The 14,443-nt window shown below is 38.0% G+C and overlaps 2 protein-coding genes across 5 annotated transcripts; one reads left to right on the top strand and one right to left on the bottom strand.

The window, feature by feature from the left end:
- Positions 1–1,693: 1,693 nt before the first annotated feature.
- On the top strand, positions 1,694–3,190 carry LOC103928733 (lysine-rich arabinogalactan protein 18). Its single transcript, XM_018642891.2, is given in 3 exon segments — positions 1,694–2,221; positions 2,224–2,369; positions 2,866–3,190. Coding segments are annotated over 3 exon segments (672 nt in total). The 5' UTR covers positions 1,694–1,776; the 3' UTR covers positions 2,947–3,190.
- Positions 3,191–5,392: 2,202 nt separating this feature from the next.
- LOC103928719 (U-box domain-containing protein 4) lies at positions 5,393–11,971 on the bottom strand. Of its 4 annotated transcripts, XM_048571329.1 has the most exons (7): positions 11,785–11,971; positions 10,594–10,644; positions 10,460–10,518; positions 9,160–9,440; positions 8,194–8,310; positions 5,881–7,938; positions 5,393–5,784 (listed from the first exon to the last, which is right to left on the bottom strand). In XM_048571329.1, exons 4-7 carry the CDS (start codon positions 9,433–9,435, stop codon positions 5,725–5,727), a joined length of 2,511 nt encoding a protein of 836 aa, XP_048427286.1. In that variant the 5' UTR covers positions 9,436–9,440; positions 10,460–10,518; positions 10,594–10,644; positions 11,785–11,971; the 3' UTR covers positions 5,393–5,724. The 4 variants fall into 4 exon arrangements, with proteins under 4 accessions (XP_048427286.1, XP_009336069.2, XP_009336071.2 ...); XM_009337794.3 differs by having other exon boundaries at positions 10,460–10,644; XM_009337796.3 differs by lacking the exon at positions 10,460–10,518.
- Between the last annotated feature and the right edge of the window lie 2,472 nt (positions 11,972–14,443).

Below are 14,443 nucleotides of genomic sequence, written 5' to 3'. Positions count from 1 at the left end.
CTAAATACTAGATATGGCCTTGAAATGACAAGGGTCAAGGCTAGCCAATGAGACAATGAGGGATATGCTTCATCATCGAGAGGGGAAACAATCCTAATCACCAGTTAATGCCTCTAAATGACTGCTTAGTGATAAAAAGGAGGTAGATGTGTAGAGACAACTAGGAGGTTTTCCTAGAGATAAGAGTTCGAACCTGAGGGCAATGGGTTGAAGAGAAATATTCTATCCACCAAGCAATCCACCAAAACAAATTGTTAATTTGAACAAATATTTGAGAAACTTGCTAATAAAATTGATATTTTCTATTAGAAAACCACACACATGACATGCCCGTCAATTCTTAAATTCATTAAAAAATGGGTAATGAGGGAGACTAAATTTGTAGAGAAAACTTTGTAAACTAAATGACATGAAAGTTAATGATTGAGTTATACTTAAGTGTTAGTAAACATGCTCATTCTTAATGATGACAATTTATTTAGTTTACGAATGATTATGCAAAATTTTTGTAGTTAAAATGATTCAACGTCCTCAAGTTTAACTCAGCCAACTCATTATTAGTTCCCTCATTATTGTTTGTATTAAAAAAAAAAAATCCACTACAGGTACCTCATTATTGTTTGTATAGATTAGAATTGTTAGAAATAACTAAGATCATTTTCAAAGGGGATATCAATATGTCTATTAAGACTAAAAGATATTAAGGTGTTCTCCAATGGATATGCTAAATATGATGTGGCAGTTGAGTCATTTGACTCCTTACTTTATAACTGTCTTTTTTGACAGCAAACAAAGAAAGAGTCAAATATTTTTAATTTAATTTTTTAACTTATGGGTCTTATTAACAATAAATAGAATAAAAACTGAAATTAATTTTGGTTATTTTTAATAGTTTATGTAACTTTGGGCCTAATAAAACAATAAAATACATATTTGACACATCTATTGGATAAGAAAATGATTTAACACTTGTATTCAATTGGCCACATCAGCCATCAAATATAATTTTGACATGTTATTTTTAACATATTCTTTGAAGATACTCTAAATGGTTGCTAAATCGTGACAATTAAAGTTACACATCAGCCAAATGTAAAGAACCAAAAACCAAAATCATCCATGGATGGTTATCAAACAAAAACGCGCATTTAAGTTAGAAGTTTTAACGAAAAATTCACGGTACTGTTCATTTTAACGAAAAATCACATTATTACACTAAAAAGTCAATCATGGTACTGTTCATTTTACTCTTTATTTTGTTCTTATCATTAAAACTCAAAACTTTCAAACCTTCTTCATTAGTTTTCTTTTTAACTTATAGGCCATGCCTAAAATGATATTACCACGTCATTAAAATAAGTAAGAAGTCAAGAATATTGTCGGTGAACGAAACCCGCGTCTCAGAACACCATTAGTCTATGCTGAACAGTGAACGTCTCACATGCGTCTAATGAAGCTGGTGGGTCCCAGCCAGACTGTGTCCACTCCAAACACCGACTCTACAGCGCCACGTCCGCATACATGCTCTCTGTTGTGGCCCCCGGAAAAGGCCGAACCTTCTCTTCGTCTTTCTGCATCCATCCAACGGCTAATCCGGCCCCATCTTCAAACCGGTCCACCTTGATGTACGCTCCAGATTAAACACCCTTTTCTTCCCGTTGAGATCGGGCCTATATAAACTATCTTCAAGACTCTGACACTCTCACTCTCGCTCTATCTCTCTCTCTCTCTAAACATTTCTCTCTCTAGAACCTGCGACTGCTAAGTCTGAGAGAGATGGAGCGGAACAACATCTTCACCATCGCACTCATCTGCCTTCTCGTCGCCGGCGTCGGAGGACAGGCTCCGTCATCCGCGCCCACTAACTCTCCGGCCACTCCAGTCGCCACCCCTCCAGCTACTACACCAGCTGCAGCTCCCAAGCCCAAGTCACCATCTCCAGTTGCCACCCCCAAATCTTCTCCCACTCCGGCATCGGCTCCACCCAAGCCGGCCGCTGCTCCCACTCCGGTGGCCACTCCCCCTACCTCTACCGTCTCACCCCCATTGCCGACTCCTGAGAGCTCCCCACCGGCTAAGGCTCCGGTCAGCTCTCCACCGGCCAAATCTCCTCCGGCAGCCGCCCCTGCTCCCGCAGCTGAGCCACCCAGTACTCCTGAGGTCCCCGCTCCGGCTCCCAGCAAGAAGCCGAAGCACAAGTCTCCGGCCGCTGCTCCAACTCCAGCAAGAGCAAGAGCAAGAAGCCGAAGCACAAGTCTCCGGCGGCTGCTCCGACTCCGGATGTAGCCAGCCCACCGGCGCCAGAGGGACCTGATGCTTCGTCTCCCGATGCTTCGTCTCCGGGTCCTTCTACAGCAGCTGACGATCAGGTATGCTTTCTGTTTCCAATGTTTTGTTTTCTGTTTAGACCTATTATGCACTGTGGGTGCAATGCGCACTTAGATCTGGAAATTTCAATTCAAAATTTACTTGGGTTCATAACTTCACTGTAGTAGACGCTCTTCCTTGATGGTTTACTCATCAGATCTGTTTGTCTGGGCGGTGGATTATCCCGCCACCCACAGCACACCGCCTTTACAATATTCTCACGCGCCACCATTGGTGGTGGTGGGGTTAGGTTAGGGGAAATATTGTGATTAAATTACCTAATTGGCCCTACGTTAAATTTTTTTAGCAATGAATCCTTCTGGGGTTCGGTCCGAAGTCGAGGGGTAGTGTCAGAGTGTCATTATGGAAAATATCCGCTGCTGGATAGTAGTAAATAATTAATTAAATTAGATAATTAGAATTGTGGAATTGAAAATGATTATTTATTGGATTCTGTTGTGTTCATAATTTTGAATGTGTGGATTTTTGGAAATGCAGAGTGGTGCCATGACGATCAGGTCCCTGCACAAGGTGGTCGGATCCATCGCATTGGGATGGGCAGTATTGGCATTATACTAAAAGAGGAAGAGGAAGAGAGAGTGAGACAGAGAGGACGCGGTGTTTGTTGTAATGCTGTCAGCTGTCATTATTTTAATCTTTTGTCGGGCGTAGTGTTGTTGGGTTAGAGTTGATATTTAATTTACCATTTAAAACGGGTTGCATGTGCATGTGATTATTATTTTACTGCCTGCCCGGCAGATCTGGTTCCCCTTGTATTCTTTGACACATGATCTCAATTATTACCGTTGGACTGTTCCTTTTACTTTCAGTTTTCTTTATTTGTTGCAAATTCTTATCATGTACATTTACTTACCACTGATCCACAGCAGCTGCTTCTTCAACAAACACATAATAAACGAGGATTCTAAACAAAATGACAAAATTGATGGACAGCGGCTAATTTTAAAGACGATATTGATTGATTTTGAAATTGAAAGTCAAAACAAGGACTCTGGTCAATTTGAAGAATCATTGGTGATAAAATTAGGAATGCATCACTGCACCCGGTTTTTGGTAAATGAGAAATAGCAAAATGACAGCAATACTGTGTTTTTGTTGGCACAAAAGATATCCTTGAAAATTGGAAGGAAAAAAAGAAAGAAAACTAATGAAAAATGTTTGAAAACTTTGAATTTTAATGATAAGGACAAAATAAAGGGTAAAGTTAATAATACCAGGATTGACTTTTTAATGTAAAAATATGATTTTTCATTAAAATAAACAGTAACGTAGGCTTTTCGTTAAAATTCTCAAAAAAGAAAAGAACTATGGGCTCCATCGGCTGCTTTAGGAAACATTTCTTGTCACACACGTCAGATTATATTTTCACGCTGTAACTAAAGTAATATAGATACATTTTATAAAACTAAAAAGCAATTAGTGAGAGACGAAAGAAAGAAAGAAGCAATAACCAAGTCAAGTGTACAAGTAATTAAAGGCATTAAGAATCTTTTATCCTTCCAGCTGCGAGTCATCAAGTCGTTTCTACTTTCTTGTATCAACTAAAATATGCTGGAAACTTCCATTTGAAGCAATGAAAAGTGAAAACCGTTCTTTTTTAATTAAGTAATTGATTGGGGACAACCAAAGCCCAATCAGCAAAAGTGCAGAAAATAAAAAAAACCCTGATCACCTTACCAGCGACCACGTAACTAGTCATCCAAAGAAAACCAAGTCCTCATTGATTCTCATCTTCCACAAGGTAAACGTAGTTGGATTTGGGAGCACTTTAAACCTTATCAAGTTAGGATCCTAGTAAGCGACAAGGATGAAGAAAGGAAAGTCGTAAAAGATGAAAATGGAAAAGTAAATATGGTTCAAGAAGACAGACTTGGGGCTAAATATATCTATTGCCCCAACGATGGAAGAAACTTGGGTGACCATGCCATCGATTCAAGCACTAATGGATAAAAATCAAAAAAATTCTTTGTGGGATAAGAAAGTACGTAAAAATTTGGTTGCTAGGGCGTTTAACCAATCCGAATGTTTGGAAGCATGTGTAGGACAAATATAGGGACCGATGTGAATACTTGTGTGCTTGTCTGGTTTCTTTTCTGCAACATGTGGTTCTGATTACTCAAACCAACATACTTTTGTACTCTTGTAGAAGATTCCCCTTTAATTTCACCACTCACACTTCACTTCTCAATATTGCATTTCACTCAGGAAAACCAGAAGAAGAAGAAGAAAAGGTGCATATATGTCTCCAGCTTAGAAGCTTGGTATCTCTCATCTTCTGCTACTACTTTTCTGCAAATTTTTTTTTTTTTATTTTTTTTTTTTTTTTCTTTTGCTGTTAGCAATGGGAAATACCAACTGCATGCTCCCCTCGTTGATGTAGCATTTTCTTACCTTTTCTTTCCCAATTGTTGTTGAACAAGTAACATGTTACTGGTTCAGATAACGGTTCCTTGTTCGACATCAATTACATGTCACGGGAAGTTTGAGGCTCCTTTTGCAGCTCCAGTGTTGAGCAGTTGACAAATTTTCATGTAAATTCAACTGATAATCAGCTTCTTGTTAGTAGTTACTGTAACGGTGTCGCCAGTAGTTACTATGAAGGTGTTGCTCTATATGACATAGCAATTGGAAAGTGTTTACAGTTGTTCACTAATATTCACCAAGAACCAATCAGTTTTGCCAAACTTGCCCACCATTCCCCTTGTATGTTTGCTACTTCATCATTTTGGGATTTGAGACAGAAGCCAATGCGCCCTTGCTATACAGCTTTGAGCTCAAGAGGAAACGTGATGGTTTGCATTTCTCCCGACAACCTTTATTTTCACATTTCCTCTTGAACACAAGCAAGAACCAACAGTATTGTGCCCAAGTTTCCTTGTCTTGTAAATTGTAATATTGAAAGAGATCACAAGTTCGAATCTCAGCACTTGCATTGATGAAATATATAAATAAATAAATAAAACCGCTGCACAAAATACTCTGCAAAGCACCCAGAAACTATCACTAAAAGAGTAAAACCTAACATGGAAATATATAAATGTCTATACTACCAAGAATGGGGGCATAACATCAACAATTCCAAATACAAATTTGTCATCGTCATCTTGCCTAGCCGGACTTACAGGTATGCTATGAACTTTTTCCTCCCACATTCACGTAAGTATTTTACAAATCAGACGTACAAATCTTCTATCAATCGTTTGTTTTTACGTCTTCTCTACAAATCACATTAAAATCCACACAATAAAATCTTCAACCGCATTATTTGCACCAACCAATTTACACATTATCTATAGAAGCTGACTCAAAACCTCGGCCGACAGCAAACAATTTTGATTATCCTCTACCAGCATTACCTTGTCTATGGTTTCTGAAGTAGCTAAGGAGTGTCTGTGCCTGCAAGAAAACCAATTATGCTACGTTCAATACATCATTCATGATAATAATAAAACCATCGGAGACAGAATCAAACATCACAAAAAGCACAAGTACCTTTTCTTTTGCCCTAGGGGTGCCGGATTGTGACAATACCACTAATGGTGGGACAGCTCCTTCTTGGAGGACCTGACTGCAAAATCTATTACTGTTTGTGCAGAGCTGTAAAAGAGCAGCAGCTGCGTTCTCCTTCCCTCTTGCAGAACCCAACTCAACAACCTCGACAAGAACAGGGATCCCACCCTCCTGACCAATTGCTGTCCTTCCCTCGGGAATTGTCGAAAGATTAGCCAAAACAGCAACTGCCTTGTCAACCATTCCAGCCGCAGGGTCCATCAACTCCACTAGGTACTTTACAGCACCAGCTTGAACAATTCGATCCTTGTTCTCATGAAAAATTGACAAATTAAACAAAGCTGTGGCTGCATCTTTCCTCCCTCTGGGACTCCCATTCCCCAATAAATCAACCAGAGGCCCAATAGCCCCTGACCTTCCAATACGAACCTTGTTGTCCTCGATCACCGAAAGGCTAAATAGAGTGGCAGCTGAGTTCTCCTTGGCCTCAGCACTCCCTGTCTCAAGGACATGAATCAGAGGTTCAATTGCATTGGCAGTGGCAATTGCAGTTTTGTTGTTATCATTAATCGATAAGTTAAGAAGTGCTGTGACAGCATTCTCTTGAACTCTTGTATCTGTAGAGCGGAGCAAATCCACCAACAAGCCAATGGCCCCACAATTTGCAATAACAATCCGATTATCCATATTATGTTTGGCAAGTAGCCGGAGTTGAAATGTTGCCTCTCTTTGTGTATCAAGTGAAGTGCTTTTCAAATCATCAACTAGGTTACGAACTTGTGCTTCAAGTTCAGAAAGATCAGGCCTTGTTTCAATAGGTGGAGAAGAAACTATCCTCGGGAAGCTAGATGGTCGGCGCCACATTTGGTTTCGAGGTCTTGACTCTACCATTCTGGTTGGTGACTCAGTTTCTCTCTGTTGGGGGGCCAAGGGAGCAACAGTTTGTGCTTGTGATTTCAACTCCCCAGAAGCGTCACTGCTGTAGCCTGACAGATTCGTCGATACCTGTAAGACCCCATTGGCATTGACAGAAGTTCCTAGAGTACCATTGGCATTAAAAAGTACGCTAGAAGCTGACGCAGTTCTATTATGGCTTTGAGATGGCTGCTCATCTTCAATAGAATTAGGAAGTTCATCTCGAGATGGCGACATAGAGTGCTGGCTATCTAGATCTGTACTCCTTTCTTCTAAGTTGGCAGACCTGTCTTCAGAATTTGCTAGTGATATTCTTTCAATATCCAAAGCCTGCCCATTTCCAACTATACCAGGCAAGGAACCTTCTGATGTTGAACGAGGATGCAAAGGAGAAATTCTCTCCCGATGCAGTGGACCAGATGAAAACATGTTCTTAGAGGGCAAACCAGTAGACCGAGTAGACTCAGGTGACATTGATTGATTGACACTGGAATGAGAAAAAATAGGAGAATCCTTTGGTGTATCAGGCTCTGCATGCCCAAGAAGGTGTGCTGACTTATTTAAGCCAACAGACTTTACCGGATCAGGCAGTTTCACATTGTTTGACTCACACCAATTTGCAATTAGTGCCTTTACAGTGTAATTAGGTATCAAATTGGTGTGAGCCAAAGTCTGCCGCGTCTTTGGACAAACAGTGAGGCCAAGACCGATCCAGTTCTTGATGAAAGTTCTCTCATAGGTTTGTCCTGATGCCACAATCACTGGATCCGTCATCAGCTCCAGAGAGAGGGGGCAACAGAAATCAGCAGGTATTGGAACTGGGCTGCAGCTCCTGGCTTGCTTTACGGTAATAAGGCGCTCGTGCATACGGGTAACAAGGGATATCATTTGCTCAATATACTCCGCTTCCTCAATCTTTTCAGATTGTTCAGCATTTTCCTTCAACTTTTCAAGGGCTACAGCCTCAATAAGAATCTCCTGGTTTGACTTCAAGCTAAGGCCCTCTGCAATTTTCACTAGGATCTCTGAGCTTGGTCCAACATCCTCCACTTGATCGCTTATAGCATCTTTAATGACAGTTGACATTTGTTCATAGCCCATGTGCTCAAGTTTTTGTATGCATTGCTGCCAAAACACCACGGTGAATATTAGACATCATAAAAGGACATAGCGAAAACTCTTCTAGAATTAGAAGTCCACCAGAAAGGCCAGAAATTAGTTCCTCATTCCAAAGTTTTTTCATTAAGTATTTAATCATCTCACTTTTCATTAACCAATGTACTTTAGTGAGTAATGAATAGGAAACCGAGTGTTATGCTCTACCAGAAACACAATGAAACAGGTAAAAAACTAACGAAAACTTTTGCACACATTTGCTACCTCAAGAGATGCTGAACCCATTTCATCAGGAAGATGCTGCGGGGAAGTTTTCAACAGTTGAAAGATATCCAGGCCAGAAGCCCAAATCTTTGATATCAACGATTCAACTTGAAGAACCTACACGTCATAGGATAAGATGATTAGATAAAATACTATTTCTTATGTCCATGCCACACTATGAAACTTGACAAAAGCCAAGTGGCATCAGGAAAAAAAAAAAAGAAGCAATGGAAGATTCATTAAATGTCACTATTTAAAAGAACCAGCAATGGAGCTGCATGTAACAATCGGGACTGCACTTGCTTCCAATTCTTACAGTTATAAAGCAACCTTAAGACTCTCTAAAGCAAAAGCATACATCCTTTCAAAAGAAAAGACTAATTAGCTATCTGATGACAAGGATTTAAATATGAGAGGATAAATAAGGTATAAAGAGGCCGCCATTACTACTGTAAATGTCACCATGACCTGTTCATCAGCCATTTTCTTTCATGCCTTCTCTCTAGAAATATAGACTAACAATCCTCCCAGCACATGCGGTTTCAAATTCATGTATTGAAAAACATAAAAAATAGTGCGTTATTAACTCAGAGAGAGAGAGAGAGAAGCGTATCATACTAACATTAGTTCTGACTAAGAGAATAACCAAATTTTTATTGATGAAAGAGAGAGAGAGAGAGAGAAGCGTATCATACTAACATTAGTTCTGACTAAGAGAATAACCAAATTTGTATTAATGAATGAGAGAGAGAGAGAGAGAGAGAGAGAGAGAAGCGTATCATACTAACATTAGTTCTGACTAAGAGAATAACCAAATTTGTATTGATCACTTTACCTCAAAAAAAGAGTATTGATCAAACTTATAGTGAGGATTATGAATATGACAAGTCAAATCTACCTTAAATTTTCATAAGAAACATCATCCATCCTATTAAAAAAGCACAACCGCATAGACTAGTAACTTACAAGATTGACTTTACTAGACAATGGCTGCCAGTCTTCAATTTGCCCACTCAACTCATCAACATACTGACCCAGTTCCTCAAATGGCTTATCAAGTATTTCATACGAAGCTATTTCAGAATCAGCAATGGCATCAAGTACAGTCTTCAACAGTTTTAATATCTCTTCGGCGCTTTTGTAGTACTTCAGAACCGGGTCAAAGTTTATGTTGTTATGAGATGATAAATGGAAAAAAGAGGAGATGTTATTAAGAAGTGCTTTGAACAATGATATCTCCATCACACCTGCATCAACATATAATAAGTATAATAGTCTCTCAGCAGAAGAAAGGAATACATATAATAAGTATAATGGTCTCTCTGCAGAAGAAAGGAATAGAAACCAAGTCTTGAAAAGTAATAGAAGAGCAAACATATAATACATTTCAAAAATAATAACGACCATGTCACTGGGGAATTACATTCAAAAGAGTCGCCTTTCTAAAATTGCAATCAATTAATATACTAGATTGAACACCAAAAAAGTCCTTAATGAAGAGTCTGATTCTCTTGATCACTGTATTTGTACATCGTTGATGTCAAACATATGCTTAATCTCAATCATTAATTCGTCAATTTAGGTAACCTAATCTGCTAAAGCATAATGAATATGAAATAACACAAGGGGTAGAGAAGATGAAGCGAGTATGGTCATCAAGACATCTAATGAAGCTGTCTTTCATTATTAAAATACTGAGGAAGATAAAGATGCATATATACAACAATATTTTTTTTTTTTTTTAAAAAAAAAAACTTTTTTTCTTTCTCTAACTGCTCTAAAGTCTTATCCTGAAGTCAGCGTTCTGCACCATTGCAGCATGTGCCCTCCATATAATGTTCATGTATGCATCCTTACCAACAAATCATTTTAATGTGTTTCTTGCAGCATGTTGACTTGATTTAGAAAATTTATACCCCTTCAAAATCACCTATCCATCTTGTTTTAAGATTTCTTATTCTAACACCCACCCATTGTTCTTTAATATTCATTTAAAATCACCAAAATTTTTATTTTTTGATTGGTTTATGATTTGACATGCAATACATGTGCCATCCATGAGATTAAACTAATGCATATAATGAAGAAGGACCATTATGAAACTGGTCATATTTGTAGTAAATCCCCAAGTTTTTGTTAAAGGCTATGAAACAAGTAGATTCTTAACAAGTGAAATCATCAAATTAGTGAAGAAAATGCTACTAAGTATACCTTCAATTGTATTCCTATGAACAGATTTCAAATAAAAAGGAAAGAATGGATGCACCTTTATTCACCACAAATATACAACTTTACACACCAAAGCAATCCTTCTCGTTTCTGATCCTTCAAAACCCAAACCAATCCACAAAAATGAAGAAAAGACTTCTCAAAACCCAATCAAAACTTAAGAACACTCACTATCAAGTGATAAAACTCAAATCTTGAAAATCAAACCCCAGCTATTGAACCCTGCAAAACAAGGAAAAACAAAACAAAACTTCCCAGTATGAGGCCCATATCTATTAAAAAAAGGGCAATTAAAAGCTATTGTTGAAATTTTAAATATTTATTAATTGCCTAGGGACTTAAACAAAAGGTGATTGACGATAAATAATTTCTCCCCAGAAGGTAATGCATGAGGTGGTTTTAGTGCTGGTAAAAGTAACGGTAAGGGTGGTGACAATGACAACTGTGGAGGAAGAGTGGTGGTGGTGGCGGCAAGCTGGTGGACGTCGTGATGGTGGCAGCTTTTTGTCTTTTTGGAAATGACACCCACTAAGTTGGAATTTGAAGTTGAGATATATGACCAAACACCCCACACCATCCACCAACCCCCCACCCTGCGGCTCTCTCTCTCCTTTTTTCCTTCTCAAAGCGCCAAGTTCTTTGTTTCCCACATAGAACTTTACAAATTTCATTGCCTATGAATCCGGAGAAGGAATTTAGGATATGCCAAGTTTTGTCAAATGACTCAAATTTCAGGATTTTTTTCTCAATCTAAACATGCTGTTAAGGAAATTGACTAGTTCTATAACGGCCTTTAGATTTCTCAGTGCCAATACATTTTGACAAATGTTCACCATTAGGGCGTAGAATCAAATTCTGATTCCAAACTTATTAGTTTGTTACAGTTTGCTTCCTGCCTTTGATAACGTCTTGCCCAAATTAATAACTATGATCCAGAAGTCAAAGACCTCAACAATCATAAACCCACCCTATCCAATTCAATTACACCACTTATCCACCTCAAATACACATCCCAAATACCCATTTCTTCTCTCTCTTTCTCATATGTTGCTCTTCATCATATTGAAAAACCGCAACCATTCGGATTATCAAACCAAACCACGCATACAATTAATCATTTACAAATTAGGGAAAAAAATCATTTCGTATGTGCAAAATTCAAAATTTGCACACAAGTATTAAACCCAGAAAGGGATTTGAACGCCTCAACTTCAGCACAGTTCAACTAAAACAGAATGATCAAAATTTGAACTTCAAATGCAAACACAACAACTCAATCAACGAAAATAGGGGCACAGAGTAAAATTTTAATTCAAAAACCCTAGCTGGATCAAGCTGAAGAGATGAACAGATAATATATACCTAGAGTCGGCCAAAACGCAGAAGCACACGACCAGGGAAACGTCGTTTTGGGCAATCCTTCTTCCTCCTTTTCCTTTCCAATACCCCAAATCTGCAGCGACCAGCTACTGGAATTTCCCCAAGTCTCCTGCCTGCTGGAGCTGCTGGGGTTCGTTTGCCGTAGTTGGAGAGTGGGACATTGTCGTCATTACATATATTATTTGTAATAAAATATAAATGAAATTTATGATTATTTTATGCAATTAGTCAATGACGATTTTTCTTTGACCGAAATTCGGTAGCCGCCAAAAGGGCCGGTTTACCTTTTACGCTGGCGGGCGGTCGTTACCGTTTACAATTTTTTTTTTTGTTTGGAAATTGTTTTTAGGATAAATTACATAAAATTATCTTAACTATTAATCGAATCATAATCCCCTACGTTATATTTTAAAAATTACAATGTTATACTTCATCTTACGAATTTGTTGCATTGTCAGACATTTGTCAGTTTGTCTGTTAATTTTTTTATTAAATGCTGACGTGACTTGGAGTGGGACCTACTGTATAGCCTAACTAGATAAAAATATCAATTAAATATTAATAAATTAAAGATAAATTATTTTAATATTTTTATTAAAAAATATGTGGGACCCACCACCTATAATTCTCTCTCTTTCTCCCCTTTCTCTTGATCTGTTCCAATGGGTCATTCTCCTCAGCCATCTCCACCTCCTTCCTATGGAGCTCCTCCCCCTCTTCTTCCTCCGCCACATCCCTGTCGCTGAATCCACCCTTATAAACCGATCACCCTCATCCATCTTTCCCAATCTAAAACCTCAAAACCTTAAATCCTTCCCCGCTAGCACAAGATCTCGACTTTACTTTCCAGACACTCCTTCTCTATCACCACGCTGCCCATCGGCGTCCCAATTTCGCTCAACAACCTCAAGATAACTTCTAGTCACCCATTTACGATGATGGTTTCCTCTTCATTTTTGAAATCAAGAACAACCTCAATTTTTATCCCCTCATCATTGTCAGCCTCGTCGCCTCGCCGACGACGTCTTCTACCTCTTCTCTTCTAGGTCCCCAAATTCAACATCGTCCCCAGGCCTGACAGACCAGCTTATAAAAAAAGAAAAAAAAATTATGGGTTTTTTTGGTCCTTCTTTTTTTTTTTTTTTTTTTTCTGGGGAGAAAGAATGAGTGGTGGAATTTGGAGAATGAAGGTGAATTTTTTTTTGGAGAAAAAGGAGGAGAGTGGTGATTTTTTTTCCTCTCTACCAATTTGAATTTCTAGGAAACAAATGAAATGGGTTATGAAATCTGGAGGATGAAGGTTAAGAATGGAGGAAGAAAGAATCTCATGAAATCAGATACGAGAGAGAGATAGGATGTGAGAGAGAGATAGGAGAGAGATTGGATGTGAGAGAGAGATAGAAGAGAGAGAGAGGAGAGAAAGAGGAGAGAGATTGGATGTGAGAGAGGGGAGAGAGAAGGGAAGGAGAGAAAATAGATGTGAAAGAGGGGAGAGAGAAGGGGTGAGTTCCATATGTTTTTTCAAAAATATTTAAATAATTTTATCTTCAATTTATCAATATTTAATTAATATTTTATCCACCTGGGTTAGGGAGTGGGTCCCACTCCAAACCACGTCAGCATTTATCATAAAAATTAACAGACAAACTGACGAAGGTATGATATTGCAACAAATTTGTAAGATTAGGTATGCCATTGTAATTTTTAAAACATAAGGTATGAAATTGTGATCCGACCCATAGTTGAGGTAGTTTTGTGTAATTTACCCTTATTTTTACAAACAGACCATTTTGTTGATCAAAAAAAGGAAATGGAATAGTGTTTTTTTTTTTTTTTCAAATTTTAATTTTCTTGAACATATGATATTATTTACAATAAAGGAAAGGGGATGGACTACGTCTCACAATGAGTTAATAATAATGTGCGATATAAAGCACGCCTTATGGCACATGATTTCTCTTAATGCCCTGGGATTGACTAGGAGGAGACATATTCACTCGTTATGGATGTAATAATGTTCTGCTACATTTTTAGTCTGGTAGTTTCCGAAAGACTTGACATGCATCTTATGTATATGGTAATTGTGTATCTATATGGGGATCTTGATACGGAAATCCTACTTGAAAGTTTCTAATGGACTTAAGTTGACTGGTTAAAATAGCTCTAGGCCATGGAACACCTTCTTTATTCGATTGAGGCGTTCTCTTTATGAATTGAAACAATCCGGGATGTGATATTACTATTTAAGCGTATATTTGACTAGTCAGGGATATGTGAATAATGAACTATGCCTTTGTGCAGGGCCGGTCATGAGATTTTTTAGGCTAGGGCTAAGGAAAAAAAAAGCTCTAATTTCATATAGGAAAAATTATTTATTTTCACACATAAGACTAAGATAAAATTATACTGAACAAAGCACCTCAAACTCATTAATTCAGAAACGTTAAAAAACCAATTTATTTTGTATTGAGAAAAAGGAACAAGAAAAAACCTCAGGTGTACAAGTAAGTAGATGATGGGTTTTGTCTCCCCTTCATTTGAACTTTTAAATAATTTTTGTATAAATCATGAAGTTTTTATTTTATTTTATTTACTAACCTTGTCAACATGGGATAAAAAAAATATTTTTCGAGTCTTTAAT

The sequence above is a fragment of a genome, unplaced genomic scaffold (assembly GCF_019419815.1).
Source record: "Pyrus x bretschneideri cultivar Hongxiangsu unplaced genomic scaffold, Pyrus_bretschneideri_v1 Contig59, whole genome shotgun sequence".
In the NCBI taxonomy this organism is placed as follows: Eukaryota; Viridiplantae; Streptophyta; class Magnoliopsida; order Rosales; family Rosaceae; genus Pyrus; species Pyrus x bretschneideri.
The sequence above is the reverse complement of the archived record's forward strand: the minus strand, read 5'-3'. Positions and strand labels throughout refer to the sequence as shown.

Bases quoted from the DNA above. Each gene is read 5' to 3' on its own strand.
- LOC103928719 (XM_009337794.3), bottom strand. From the start codon at position 9,435: ATGGAGATATCATTGTTCAAAGCACTTCTTAATAACATCTCCTCTTTT. The intron at 7,939-8,193 runs GTAGCAAATGTG...GTGTTTTGGCAG, and splicing joins TGGGTTCAGCATCTCTTGAG to CAATGCATACAAAAACTTGA. The intron at 5,785-5,880 runs GTACTTGTGCTT...GTTTTCTTGCAG, and splicing joins CCCCTAGGGCAAAAGAAAAG to GCACAGACACTCCTTAGCTA.